Source organism: Coturnix japonica, chromosome 1 (assembly GCF_054131305.1).
Source record: "Coturnix japonica strain WE chromosome 1, WE-NBRP24, whole genome shotgun sequence".
Classification (NCBI taxonomy): domain Eukaryota; kingdom Metazoa; phylum Chordata; class Aves; order Galliformes; family Phasianidae; genus Coturnix; species Coturnix japonica.
The window spans coordinates 72,554,528-72,569,038 of record NC_140663.1 but is presented as its reverse complement, the minus strand read 5'-3'; the positions used below and the strand labels follow the sequence as shown (position 1 = coordinate 72,569,038).

Below are 14,511 nucleotides of genomic sequence, written 5' to 3'. Positions count from 1 at the left end.
TATACCACCTAAACTTCCCTAGCAGAAGGCAGACAGTACTGTTGTCCACAACTTAAAACTATCATGATAGCATATTTTTCTTTGTAAATAAGGATTAGAATTTGTAAATAACAATTTTATTCAGTCTGTTGCTATAAACATCATGTTCAGGCATTCTTGTACATCTTTGACCACTGTTTAACACGTCTTCAAAGGACGTGCTTTACTGTCCTTATATACATGCATTTATGTTATATTTAAACACGCATATATATATGAATGTATACATCCTGTATTTCAGATACACTGAAAGCAATAATAGATCAGGTGGTCAAGTAATTCCTCTGCTTACAAAGGGATGGAAGTCTCAAGCTCTGTCCTGGCAAACCCAGGGTAGCTGGGATTTGTCTGTGGTCATTCAGAGATCCATTGAAAGAGGCTCTGAGTTCAGGTTTTGGCAGCGGGGAAGTTACCAACTGACAGAGTTCTTGCTTCATCCACTCGACTTTTGTGTATCTGGAAGGCAGGGGTCACCCAGTGGCCACAAGAACACTGCTCACCCCACCAGCTAAAGGAACCCAGCTTAGATGTGCATTTGGGACACAGAAGCTGCAAGAAAAACAAATAATCCATTGTAAGATACATGCAGATGTATTCTATGGTACATTAAGCTACAGCAACCTGCACTAAAGCCAGCACTTGTAGCATTTCACAGAAGTTAAACAGTCTGAAAAACAGGACAAAGAAAAACACCAAAAAACAACAGCTGTATAGGCACAGCTGGAGCTTGCCATGCCCCAGTGTGTGACGGGCAGCTGTGCTAGCAGAAGGGAAGACATGGAAATGCAGCTGCTCAGACCTGGTGTGGTTCCAGAACACTTGCCAGTCTCAGACATCAGAAAGCCTTGGTCAGCATAAGACCAAAATGGATTTTTATATGTCTCATAATCCAATATACTAAAAACAACCAAAACCTGTCAAATATCCTTCCTAGCATACTCAATCCAACAAGATCACCAGCTCACTTCCTTATACAGGGATATTCTAACATTTGAGAACCTGTTCATAAGCTGCAAAGCTGATGCAGGAGAGGCTGGGAGACCTAGGATGTTGTGTGGGGGCCTTCGCATCAAGGAACAGCAACAGTTTGTTTTACCTCGGCTAAGATATCCAAAAAATGCATTCACCTGTCCTTCCGTTACTCCTAGCAGCGCTGGCTCCATCCACTGCACAGGCTCAATGAAGTAAGAGGTGCACTTAGCAGGGCCACTGCCACGAAGATGCATAGACTCCGTTATTCTCTTGTGAGCAAAGGCTGTTGGTCCACTTCCTTCCACGTGGGACAAAATGCTGGAGCTACGGAACAAAGCGCGCCTGTTCTCCGTGACAAGAGGGGGGAAAAGGGTGAAACACTTATGCTTAGAGAGCACAGGGACAAGGACCTTATCTTTTCATAGGCAGGTACTGACTCCATTTAGGGCTGCATCTTAACAAATCTTACAATCTGCGTAGCCCTGGGCTCTGCTTTACCGCTGTATGCTAGAATATATGACTGCAGAGCAAGCAGTATCATGTATTCAAGCAAAACTACACCCGCCTGCGTAATGTGGCAAGTTAGGGTGCACAAGTGCTGCACAACTTCGAGTTTTGTATTTCATGTATTTGTGCTTGTTTAATTGCTGTGACACGCGTTGTAGGGAAAGATCTTGTGTAAGATCTTATCCCTGTTCCAGAAATAACGACACGGCCTCTGATTGACACAGGTTATTTTCCTCTCAAGATCATTTCAAAATGACATTTTGTGGGAAATACAAAAGGTTCAGTACCTGCATTTCCTGCATCTATAGAGAACTTCTGTGTTTGGAGTCTGGTGTGCGTTGGTTGGATCAACAGCAAAGACTTCTTGGGGTAAGTCTTGAAGATCTGCAGAGGGGACAGAGTTGTAAGTCAGATTGATAAAGGCACTGATACATTCCAGTGGGAGAAGACAGCATTGTGCCCTGGTCACCATATTGCAAAAGCCACCTTCTTCACCTTTTTTGCCTTGGCAAAATAAATGCAAAGAACAGATGAGGAAAGACCTCACCCATTCCATTAGGCAAGTTCAAAGCAAAACAGCCTTATCCCACCACACATAAAATAGGGATTCATGTAACACAGTGAAAAGGAATCTAGGATTTAGCCTGAAGAAAGGTAAATAGTTGCTTTTTGCTCTGTTTGGGGAAAGATAGGTTTAGCTTGCTAGGCACATTTAAAAATAAATTTAAAAATTGTTCCTTTGTTTAAACAATCTCTGAACCACAGCTCACTGCTGTGGTCCCATGCTGTCCTCACGCAGCACACCAGACACAAGGGGTCTATCTGATCCACAGCCAGTTAAATACAGCTACAAGCCACAGCAGCAGGGCTCAGAGGTCATGGATCACGGCATATAACTTAAGACTGGGAACTGTCAGAATTTAAAGCAGCTGCACATCAGAAAGTGGGCGCCTGGTGCTGTCCAATGCAGCATGAAGCAGACCGCTTCATGTAGTACCCTGCTCAGGAGCAAGCAGTAGGACTCACAGAATCGTCTGAGCTGGAAGGGGCCTTTGAAGGACATCCAGTCCTACCCCCCTGCAGTGTACAGGGACATCTGCAGCTCCATCACATTGCTCAGACCAGCTCCATTCTGACCTCGAACATCTCTAAGGATGGGGCACCCACCACCTCTCTGGGCATCCTGCCTCACCCCAAGCTCAGGGTTCAGTAACACGATGTGGCTTTTGGACAAGGCATCCCCAAGCTGCCCCACTCACCGGAGAACCTCTCGGTGAGCACCTGCAGGCGATGCTGCTTGTACAGGGCACTGCTGCTGTCCACGACACAGCCCATGGCCTCGTATAGCTTCAGCTGCCTCTGGAAGCCCGGGTTCACCCTGCGGTACGGGAGAAGAGAGCAAGCTGAGACCGGGCCCGTCCGGCTGGGGGTGCCGGGTTAGGGGCACTCACTCAGCGTCGGGTTTAGCGGCCCTGACGGCGGCGTAGGCCTCCTCCCAGCCGAGCCCCTGGGTCTTCATCAGGTACGCGGTCACCACGGCCACGCTGCGGCTCACTCCGGCCTGGCTGCGGGCGAAAGGCGAGACGAAGCGATGGCTTGGAGCAGCTCGGGGCGGCCGGCCCCAACACACCACACCGCACCACCAACCCCGGCCCTCACCACCGCACGAGGACGGCCCCGCCGCCCGCCCGCGCCGCGCCGATGAAGGCAGCGCACTCATCCAGGCGGCTCAGCAGGTCGGCGCCGGGCTCGTCCAGCGCCCGGATGTACAAGGACTGCAACCCCGGCACCGGAGGCGGCTCCTCCGCGTCCACCGTCAGCACCGCCATCACGCCAGCCGCCTCCAGCGCCTTCGAGGACGAGCACGACTCCGCGCCGCCCACGTAAAGCCCCGGCAGCACCGGCACCATCCCGCCGCCCCGGCTACGGCTCCGGTCCCGCCCATAATGGCGGCTTCCGGCGGTCGCAAGAAGGGGGAGGTTCACAGAATCACACAGAATCACAGAATGACCCGGGTTGGAAGGGACCTCAAGGATCATGTAGTTCCAACCCCCCTGCCTGGCAGGGCCACCAAACATACACCTTTACTAGATCAGGTTGCCCAGGGCCCCGTCCAACCTGGTCTTGAACACCTCAGCCCAACAGCCAGTAGAGGCAGCGTGGAGCTCCAGCCCTTTGCTGGCAGCGCAGTGTGGGAAGCTGAAGTGTCCTTGGCTCTCTGCAGCGCTACAACTAAAACATACATGTGTTATCAACGCTATTCTCATCCTAAATCCAAAGCACAAGCTGCTGGGAAAGAAAATGATCCCAGCCAAAAGTGGGACGCTCTCATAGATGAGAACACGGTGTGTTAGCAGGATACCTGTGCAAAACATTGCCATGCAACACATTTACAGCTTGAAGTGAGATGTAACTAACAGTTGCAGCAAAATACTATGGTGAAACATTGAGTTATTCAAGTCTTGAGGGGTTGAATAAAGTCAGCAGGCAAGAACACCTTAATGAAGGGACTATGAGTTTGATGGCAGGGACATATTGTACAGGGATTGGATGAGTACTAAGAGGTGGTTAATTGTGTCTGTGGGCCTTCAAATGTGAATTTGTGGGGGTGAACAGTAGCATCTGTGACTGTTTTTGCAATGACGAAAGCGACAGACAGAGTTGAGGCGCAGAAGGGAGTGGTGTGGTGCATCAGTTCCCAGAGCTGGGGATGCTGAGGGAACATGAAAAACCTACAACTTCAAAGTGAAGATCTGTGGTGGGGGAAAGCCCCTGGGCAGCTCTGTGTGTCTGGGGTTGTGCTCCCTAAACAATGTAGCCGTTTCTCTTCGCCTCCCTTTGCTGTGCTTGCCACCTGTAGCTTGAGCATATGGCGATGGATCCTGAGTTTGCTCACAGCTCTCAAAATAGAGTCAATATTGTTTTCGGTTTGATTGAACCTTCCCCACCCACCTCTGCCTCCCCCCTCTTCGGTTTTTGTCTTCTCCTACGCCACTGAAATTTCTAACCGTTTGTTCTCCCCCGGATTCTGGGAAACTGTGTGAGTAATGAAGCAAGCTCAGGTGCAAAGCAAAACAAACTGGAGGGCAGACTGCTGCCCACTGCCTCCAGTAAGAATGTTCCATCTCAGCATGTGCTGCAAGGGAGGGCCTGGGCCTTCATGGAAAGGAAAATCCTTGTGTACACATGAACTATTTCATGAGAAGAAGAGTCTGCAGCCTGTAGATGACACGTGGCAAAGCTGTGCCCTGGGAAGTGGTGGAATCACCATCTCTGGAGGTGTTGAAGAAATATAGAGATGAGACATGTAACCGTGGTGTGGTGGTGTTGGTTGATGATTGTACTAGATGCTCTTAGTTGTCTTTCCCAACCTTAATGACTCTACGGTTTTATAATTCCAAGGGCTGATAGGTGAGGATATCTTGAGTTATTCACAAGAGTCAATGACACTGAGCTTCTGTGTCCTCCTCAGATCTGGCAGCCCTCTCTGGAGCTCCAACAGAGGATTTTTCAATAACCCCCTATTGGTGGGACGTTTCTATCTGTCTCCATGCTCTTAGTACTGCCAACATGGCTGTTACTCTTCATGTCAAACAAAAGGGAGAGTTTCTCAGTGGCACATTTGATGCTCAGTTACAGAACAGAGCATGACAGTTCTTACTACCACATATTAATAACTCCCCTTCACTTTATGGCTTTAACAGTTGGAGCAACCAAGATTTATGGTAACACATAACCTTCATCAGCGCAACCCAAAAGAAGGCTAATTTGATAGTGCCAGGCTCATGCAATTGCCCCTGCCCTTAATCTCTTGTCTCGACAGTGGGGCTTTGTTTCCACATTTTCCATCCACAGCAATCTATGACACAGACACAGATGGAGAGCAGAAGGTTTGATCCTTACTGCAGGTATATGGGCTCAGTCTCCTAAGTGTCCATTACTCAAAGGCACATTTCTCTCTCTGCCTGCTACCTACACAAGTCTGACCTGTCAGGTTTTAAATGGCATGTCAAGATTTGGTCCCCCTGGCCTTTCTGTAGGACAGTAACTATTTTAGGCAGAAAAGCAGCTGAAATGGTCACTTTAAAAGGGGATACCATTCACTCCAAGGGCAACACTTCCTTACTAGTAGTTCTGCCTCCGTCATTTCCCCTATTAGCCCTTTTCGAGTTCCCCATTTCTATTTCTTGTTTCAGAAGACCTGGGAAAAAAAAAAAAAAATTAAAGGCTGTTAAAAGAGATCCTCAGGTTTAGCTCTGTATCTCCACAGATAAACACGTTATAGATTTTATCTATCTCCTTCGTGAAATGAATCGGTTTCATTCCTCCAGCTCCCTTTCCTCCCCTTTTGGCCGATCCCGCCTCAGGCCGGGCGGGGCGGGGGGAGCCCGTTGGTCGCCTCAGAGCGGGGAGGCGGAGGCTGGGCGGCCGGGCGGCCATAAAGGGAGGGAGCGGGGGGGGGGAGCGAGGCGTGCGCGGGAGCGTGAGCGAGGCCGGGGAGGCGGCTGTGGCTGAGGTGAGCGGGGAGAGGCGGGACGGGATGGGAGGGTGTGATGTCTCCTGAGGTGGGATGGTTAATGGAGCTTTATGGGGAACAGCCGCTCGGAACCGTGTGTGGGTCGCTGCTCGTGGTTATCTAATTGGCTGGCTGCGATCCCTGGGAGCCTAGTGAAGGAAGCTATGTTCTTTGGCCTTTCGGTTCCTGTTAAAGTTGATGCTGTGGTGTCATGGAGGTGTCTGCAGCAGCACTGACCTGGGTTCTTTAGGTGCTGTGTCCTGTTATGTGCTGTTATCCCTCATTGTGACAGAAACGAGTTCCACTTTCAACTTTTCCTGCTTGTGATTTGAGCGTTGCATCCAACTAACATAGCACACATGATACCAGACAGCAGAAATAGGTAGGGCTTCTCCTGGCTATCCTTCCAGTGGATGAGTGCCTTAAGGTGTCTGACCTTGTGATGGAAGACAGTGGTAATGAAACACAAGCGTGCAAGCTGCTAGTATTCCACATGCATTAGTCACTAAGGTCCTGCTGTCATGGACTTAAATCTTGCAGAGCAGGCGACACATGAGTGATTTAATGGGGAGATGCTTCATCAGCTGGCAGCACAGGAATTAAACTCTCCCCTGAATGGAGGAGGAGAAGTAGCTGATCGTCTTTCCCAGCAGGTGCTGGCAGAGAGTGTGTACACTGTGACCCAATGCAAAGATCTTCAAGCTGAACCAAGTGTGTGTGATGGGGTGGAAAGCTTTGCTCAAGTCCTCTCTGGTTGCCTGGTGTGCTGTGTGTGTTGCCTTGGCTGCTAAGGAGCCCACAAATGGAAAGGAGGAGCTTGGACACTTGCAGCTTGAAGTCAGGGGAATCTTGTGTTCCCTAGTGATCTGATGGATTTAATGAAAGTAGTATTTTTTGGGTAAAAGTAAACTTAATGTCTCTGTGGGCAACTCCTGTCAGCTGTGATACACCTGGGATTATGCCTGAAGGATTGAGTTTAAAGGAACTTCTGTTTTATTCTGAACTAGTTATCTTAAGAATCACGGTTTTGTTTGATGCCTGCTGAAGCTGATGTGATACAGCAACAGAGCTAATAATGCTGCAGCTTGTGCTCAGGGACAGAAATTGCATCCCTGGGGGTTTTGCTACCTTGCTGTGTGTCTGAGCTGGGATTCTTCTCTTAGAGGAGGTGACAGGTCAAATGATCTGTTCAGAGGTTGAAGCTGGTAGGCAACAAGCAAGGAATAACAACAGCTACTGTTTATATCTTGCTTAAAAAGTGTTCCATACACTATCCTGATGCATGCTAGGAAAACACATGATTGTGTTCTAAACAGTTCTAGGTAGGCAAGAGTTAAGTAAGCTAAATCTGAATAGCCTGACCTTGGCAGTTGCAAATACAGCTTTCACAAGTGTTTGAGGTGGATGAACATGAAGCCTCGGTCCCCAGCTGTTATGGAGCACCTGGCCATTAGATAAAGCTGGAACACTTCAAAAGGGAAGGGTGTATTAATACAATTTGGAGTTGCATGACTGTAGAATATACGTAAGCATCCACATACTTCAAAACAAGTAACTGAAGCACAAGGGGATGAAGAGGTCAACTGTGACAAGACTCCTTCAAGTGCTCAAACTTGAACTAGTCAGTGAGGTTCTCAAGTCCTTATTGTAACGTTAACAAGTGTGCCTTAATCCCACCTGAATACATGCCAGCTCTTATGAACTTGTTTTCCCTTTGTAAATGAACAAAAGGACAGGGCAAGTATGAATATTTCCAAAAAGGTAGCTTACTTGTGAAATGTATCTGAAAAAGAAAGATTGCTTAGAGACTGAAGTGCACGTTGAAAAGCTATGTTATCTGTCTTTACAGCTGAAATTCTGTCCAGATGCTGAAGTTCTATAGGTTTTTGCAGGAGCAAGGTGGACTTTGCTCTTATTGTGTTAGAGCTATGTGCTGGGTTATTAAGAAAAGGAAAAGAAACTTCTATGAGAAGTCTTGTCTAGAACACATTAGTACTTTCAGTGGATTGGATCTCCAAGCTTTGAAACTAGTATCTGAATGTCTTTTACTGTCATGTTATTTGGAGAGAGGTGTTTGAGTTTTAGTTGTAATGCAACAAGTTCAGAGTTAACATTTGGAAGTGTTTTGTGCTTATGATTGTCACTTGCTTCAGCTGGTACAGCAGATGGTCTTGGAAACTTGGATGAAGTTTTTGCATTATTTGCTGGGGCTTTCCCTTTGGACCAAATTACTTCTATTCAATTCTTATTACTATGTCATCACAAAAGGACTCTAAACTTTGAGCCTATACCTGTGGGGCAGTTGAGAACCACTTCAGGTAGAAGGCTTGCTGTTAATCGTTAGCACGAACGATTATTTCTCTCTAGTTTATATGTGTAGACAGAAAGTGAAGCTAGGCAGTGCAAACTGAAAGTCTGACTTGTTTTTTGTTTCCTTCCCCCCTCTCCCACCCCCACTTCCTTACAGTTTCTTTGGAGAAGAAAAACCTTAACATGGCAAGCAAAGGAAGTAATACAGATTGCATGTCATGCAGTGTGCTGAACTGGGAGCAGGTCAGCCGCCTGCATGAAGTTCTTACAGAGGTGGTTCCAATTCATGGACGGGGTAACTTCCCAACACTGAAGATAACTCTGAAGGACATAGTTCAGACCGTCCGGAGTAAGCTGAATGAAGCAGGCATTGCGGTACATGATGTCCGTCTGAATGGCTCTGCAGCTGGCCACGTCCTGGTCAAAGATAACGGTCTGGGCTGCAAAGACTTGGATCTCATTTTTCAAGTTTCTCTTCCAAGTGAGGCAGAGTTTCAGTTGGTTCGAGATGTGGTGTTGCGTTCCCTCTTGAATTTCTTACCAGAAGGAGTAAGCAAACTGAAAATCAGTCCAGTAACACTGAAGGAAGCCTACATCCAGAAGCTGGTTAAGGTGTCCACAGAGTCCGATCGCTGGAGTTTGATATCGCTTTCCAACAAACACGGCAGGAATGTGGAGCTGAAGTTTGTAGACTGCATCAGACGCCAGTTCGAGTTCAGTGTAGACTCTTTCCAAATCATACTGGATTCTCTGCTCTTTTACTATGATTGCTCAGAAAATCCCATGTCGGAGCACTTCCATCCAACTGTGATTGGGGAGAGTATGTATGGAGATTTTGAAGCAGCTTTTGATCACCTCCAGAACAAGCTGATAGCTACCAAAAATCCTGAAGAGATCCGAGGTGGTGGGCTTCTGAAATATAGCAACCTCTTAGTGCGAGACTTCCGGCCCATGGATAAAGATGAGATCAAAACATTAGAGCGCTACATGTGTTCCCGGTTCTTCATAGACTTCCCAGACATCCTGGATCAGCAGCGCAAACTAGAGACCTACCTCCAGAACCACTTCTCCAAAGATGAGAGGAGCAAATACGACTACCTCATGATTCTGCGCAGGGTGGTGAATGAGAGCACTGTGTGTCTCATGGGACATGAGCGAAGACAGACTCTCAACTTGATTTCTCTGCTGGCGCTCAAAGTGCTGGCAGAACAGAACATCATCCCTAACGCCACTACTGTTACCTGTTACTATCAGCCAGCACCGTATGTTAGTGATGTAAACTTCAGCAATTACTACCTTGCAAATCCTCCAGTGCCGTATAACCAGTCCTACCCCACTTGGTTGCCTTGCAATTGATTGCTTCACTTGAGTGTTCTTCAGCGGAGGCTTCTAAAAGCTGAGTGTACATAGACAAATAATGGACATTTGTAGGTTTTCTAGTAAGTAAGACTGTGGACTAATTACTTCCTGGCTTGCAGTGGGAATATGCAACCAGGCAACCTGTGAAAAACTTCTTTGGTTCATCTCTACAAATGCCGAGAAGCCTTATTACCTCTTCACTGCGAGAAGAGAACCAGCAACCAAATATTAAAGGAATAGTTACAGGACTAGGTACTTGTGTTGGAAGTGGCTATTAACTTGTCATCTAAGTGGAGTAATTCAGTAAACTGTGGTAGTTAATAGAGCTAAGACTGGGAAATTTATTGTGCAGAGCAGAAGCTGATTTAAAACCAAAACTTTTTGTTGACAAACCTCACTACTTTATACATCTTCAGTTCAGATTCTGGCCAGCTTCTTATTGAATTCTTGCGTAAGAGCTTAGGCTGCTTCTATTTGGCTGTGTGGAACTGGTTAGTGTATGGATAATGTCCCTCTTGTAGAGGGCCCAGTGGCTGTTTCCTGTAGTGCATGGGCATATGAGGTCCTGCCTCAAGTTGAAGGTTTCTTTGAAGCTGGTGATGGATTGATGAGCCTGTCTCTAAAAGCACGAGTTCAAGCTTATTGGTTTATCATAATCGTTTGGTCACTGTGTAACGTGTTTCTGGGAGGTGAAATTCTTGATCTATTGTGGTCTCAAACTTTACTTAATGAGGTGTGTAACCTCTAAGCAGAGCTCTGTACAGATGCTGTATGTGGTGAAAGTTTGCCCCTAGTTTCAGAATAACCTCTGAAGGAGTATCTACTCGCTTGGAGGTGCAGGGGGCTGAACTGCATGTGCTGAACTTTCTGCTTTGACACTTGTGTACTTCATAAGGATGGTTCTGTATGTAGCAGTACTAGAAACTGACTGGTAATACCTTAACTGGCAACTTTCACTCAATTGCAATAGTAAAATTCATACACTGTAAATGCTTCTGTTTTCTTTGTTTAATCAGAGAAGTAGACTAGAAAGACAAAAATTAGAGCTATTTAATATGTACTGGTGCAACGGTTAAGGATGCTTAATTGTTAACTCCTATGTCTTCTTGCTGTCTCCCTGAGTGTATGAGACCAAAGTGCTGGATCAAACAAATGATTTAAGTCTAGAAAGAAAAGCAGATGGAATAAAACTACATGGTTGCTGTTAGATGTGAAGAGTAATAGCAGAGCAGCATTTACTTGGCAGTGGGAAGGACTGCCTGTTCTTAGTAGGACCAAAGGCTTCTTGTTATGTTACAGGCTCTCCTACTTTCTCGTAACTAATGCATGAAGGCCACCTTAGTGTAGCAACAAGGCACTTCTTACCTGGAATACTGACTACTTGGAAGGCTTTTCTTACAACTGATGTGATGTTGGTGTTGTCCTGAGGGTCAAAGGTAATGCGAGCTTACTGATGTAACGAGTTACTTCTGCATGCAGAGCAATACTTGGCGTATTACAGAGTATCACCAGGAGAAAGTTCTTTTGTTTAAGAACTTGTAATTGCTTTCATCCCTTAAATAGCTTCAACTGACTTTTTGTTTTGTAAAGCTATGCCTGTTCCAAAAGTAAACCAAAACCATTGCCTAGAGGGACGAGTTTGATCTGAATATCAGCTTAGACTCGAGTCTTGTAGGATCTCATAGCTGGACTTTAGAAACTGTGTGTATCAGCTCATGCAGAAGTAGTAGTCAATACTGAAGAGGAGCCCTTATAAGTTTGATGCAAGTAATCTTTTTCCTTACTAGCCTTTGAATGCCTTGGCTGCTTAGTGTCAGGCTGGATGTGTCTACTGGGAAAAGAAGTGCTAGAATAAAGCTCTCCTGTGTTCCTTCTGAGACAGAGCTATGGGCACCTAGCTTCCCGCAATAAATATTTGTGCTCTTGGTGATGTAACTTGTTGCTGAGGCCTCCAAGGAAGCTTTGTGTAGAATGCTAGCTCTCTGAACAGCTGACTCCCTTGGTTTAAGCTTTGCAGGGCTACCGGGTCTGACATATTAAATTACTAATGCTTTTTAGCCTGGTTGTTAAGTTCTTGAGTAGTTAAACTGTAGCCTGCAGTTGCTTATTACTTACTCCATTGGCACTAAACAGAAGAAACAAAGTTACTGGGACTGCGTGCTGTGTCTCTTTGCCTTCAAATAATTCTACTTGGGCAGTTTAGACAGAGTTGAAATGCAGAGTTGAATAGATTTGTCAGGGTGCTGCTTGTGGTCTACTACTTTCTGGTTTCAAATTGTTGTGGCAGCAGCTCAATCTGGTTGTATGCTAGTTGGGTTGTGATCAGGTTTACGAGGACCCTGCAGCTGGGAGTAATATGAGAATGAATGCTAAGGTGATGACCCATGGCCAAGTTCAGGGTGCCTGCTTCATTCAGTCTCCCTGAAGTGCTAAATGGCGCAAGCCTCTTCTCTGCTTGCTTCTGTATCAAGTAGAAGTTTGAGAGAGGCTGCTGAACTTCAGGCTGTTACCCCAGTGCATTCTTTCTAGGCAGTGGCATCGTAGCAGAACTGCAGAAATACTGGACTGCAAGACTTGTATCAGCACATAGTTCCTGATGATTAGGCTTCTAGGAGACTAGACTAGTTTAAAATAGCAATTTTCTTCCTGTAGCTTAAATTCTGCAGGGCTAAGCCAGTCCGAAACATCTGTTTGTGAATATTCATCACCAAGTTCCCTTTAACTTACAGTTTATTGATACTACTTCCTCATTGTAAGAGATTAAATCTTCTTTATTTGATAAGGATGCTACTAAAGAAATCTACCAGTGAAGTACGTTTTAGTCATTTTCATTAGATCCCTGTGCTAACCACCATAGTTCTGAAAAGTGATAAGTTAAAGCATACCTTATGCTCCCTCAACTCAAGATGCAACTTGCTGTGCTTGTCTTCAGCTTGTTAGCTGTGCCACTAAGCAGGAGATTGTGATAAATGGTTACTCAGAAGCAATCTTTTACCTTGGGTAGCCTGTCTACAGAGCAGAAGGTTTAAACCAGGTCTCAATTAGGACTTTAAGTATTTGGACTTATAGATATCCATATTTTTGGGCTGAATTATGGGGTTGAGCATATGATATGTTTTGTGCCTAGATATCATGGGATTCTAGTAGAATAGCTGCTCATTCTTGGTAGTGAACTCTGCTTATCACTACATGAGAAGTCCAAGTTACTTTATAAGAGGCTTTCTCCAAACAAGTTACTTCAGTTTTAAACTGCTGGTGTGTTGATAGTGCTCGCTTAGTGAGAGGTATAGAAAACTAATGGAATTGGGTGCTGTAGTTGTTAGACGCAGGAATAAGCAATAAGCTGGTCATTGTTAGTAGCAAATGTGTGATTTGGGCATTGGGAGCCAAATGGATGGTAATACTTCTAGCCTTTGCATCTAAGTGTTGCTCAAACCATTACTGTCAGCTGTTAAATATGGTGAACTGTATTTCATATGGGCTATTTAATTCCAGTGGAACTCGCTCTGAGGTGGATTGCTGGGCTATATAGTTATAGAAGCTTTGGGAGTGGTTGGAACTCTCCAGCTTTTCTTTACCTGAAGAGGAGGCCACTCACTGAAGTGTTTGCATTGGGCTTGTCTCTCTTTCTGGTTAAAACCTCACGATTTGTTGAAATGAAAAAGCTTTTTTTCTGTTTTTTTTTTTTTTTTTTTTTTTTTTTAATTTTCCTATCAGAAGTCAGCTCTTGGAAAATCTATCTTGTACCTGTTCTGGAAAAGTAATTTTGTTTTGTTTCTTTAAGCTGGCAGGATAAGATACTAGAAAGATTTCAATTTGCGATGAGCCCAATTGTGAGATTAGTTACAGTAACTACCTACTGTCCTGCACTGTGGTGTTCACTTGTCATCCTTGGAAATTGGGTTTTGGAGCTTAATGATACTGAAATAATTGTACAAATAAACATATGTGAAACACTCTTTGCCTCAAGTTATTTTTGCATCTAAGTGGCATTGACTGGAAATAATTGTGGAGCTTATTGTCTGTTCATAGTACTATAAAGTTTGGAAGGGCACTCTGGAAACCTTCTAGCTCAGCTCCCTGCTTAAGCAGATTCATCAGAATATATGCAATAAATACACTGTGAGGTGAAGAAATAGTGATGAATTTATACAGTAATGTTTTCCTCCTGGGCCCTCCTCAAGGAAGGCAGGCTTTTTATCATGCGTGTATTCATCAGTCTCTTGACTGACTGAAGATTAGAAGTGGAATGCGATTAATCTTTTACTTAGTTTGTAGTGATGGTTTGTAGAGAAGCATTTGGTCAGTGTGGGTTGAACAGGTCAATGCTAAATAAAAGATAGGGGCATGTGGCAGTCTATTTGTTGCTCTAGATTCAAAAATAAATCTTCTATAAAAAGCATGCTTGACATGATGCCTTTGCTCAGTCAACCTCTACCCTGTTAGTTAAGTAACACTAGAGAAATTCCAGCCTTCAAGAGCTCGTAATGGCTGTAAGTGCAAGCTTCTGCAGAGACTAGAGTGTGCTATAGTACTATGAAGACAGTTATGAAGCTTGTGTAGTTGCAATTTCTTCCCCAGACTTAAATGGAGAACTGATAATCCAGCTGTACAAAAGCTGGATGGCACAGACTGTTAGTTTGTCATCTGAAATGCTCTTAGCTCCTCAATTTATCTTATAAAAGTTTCAGGGCTTTTTTTGTGTGTGTGTGTATTAGTGTGGGTATTAGAAGCACCAGTTATGTTCTGCTATAGCAACACTACTGTAACCTTCTGCTTTGGCTCAATGGTTTTAAAAAAAGCACCCT

General features: G+C 45.2%; 2 protein-coding genes across 3 annotated transcripts; one reads left to right on the top strand and one right to left on the bottom strand.

The window, feature by feature from the left end:
• Positions 1-100: 100 nt before the first annotated feature.
• Positions 101-3,461, bottom strand: DUSP12 (dual specificity phosphatase 12). Of its 2 annotated transcripts, none has more exons than XM_015874283.3 (6): positions 3,178-3,461; positions 2,970-3,083; positions 2,778-2,896; positions 1,806-1,902; positions 1,167-1,353; positions 101-588 (listed from the first exon to the last, which is right to left on the bottom strand). In XM_015874283.3, exons 1-6 carry the CDS (start codon positions 3,426-3,428, stop codon positions 427-429), a joined length of 930 nt encoding a protein of 309 aa, XP_015729769.2. In that variant the 5' UTR covers positions 3,429-3,461; the 3' UTR covers positions 101-426. The 2 variants fall into 2 exon arrangements, with proteins under 2 accessions (XP_015729769.2, XP_085380637.1); XM_085524511.1 differs by having other exon boundaries at positions 1,167-1,335.
• Positions 3,462-5,989: 2,528 nt separating this feature from the next.
• On the top strand, positions 5,990-13,660 carry TENT5C (terminal nucleotidyltransferase 5C). The gene is made up of 2 exons (XM_015874244.3): positions 5,990-6,034; positions 8,502-13,660. The coding sequence occupies exon 2, from the start codon at positions 8,528-8,530 to the stop codon at positions 9,698-9,700; it is 1,173 nt and encodes a 390-aa protein (XP_015729730.1). The 5' UTR covers positions 5,990-6,034; positions 8,502-8,527; the 3' UTR covers positions 9,701-13,660.
• The last annotated feature ends 851 nt before the right edge of the window (positions 13,661-14,511 follow it).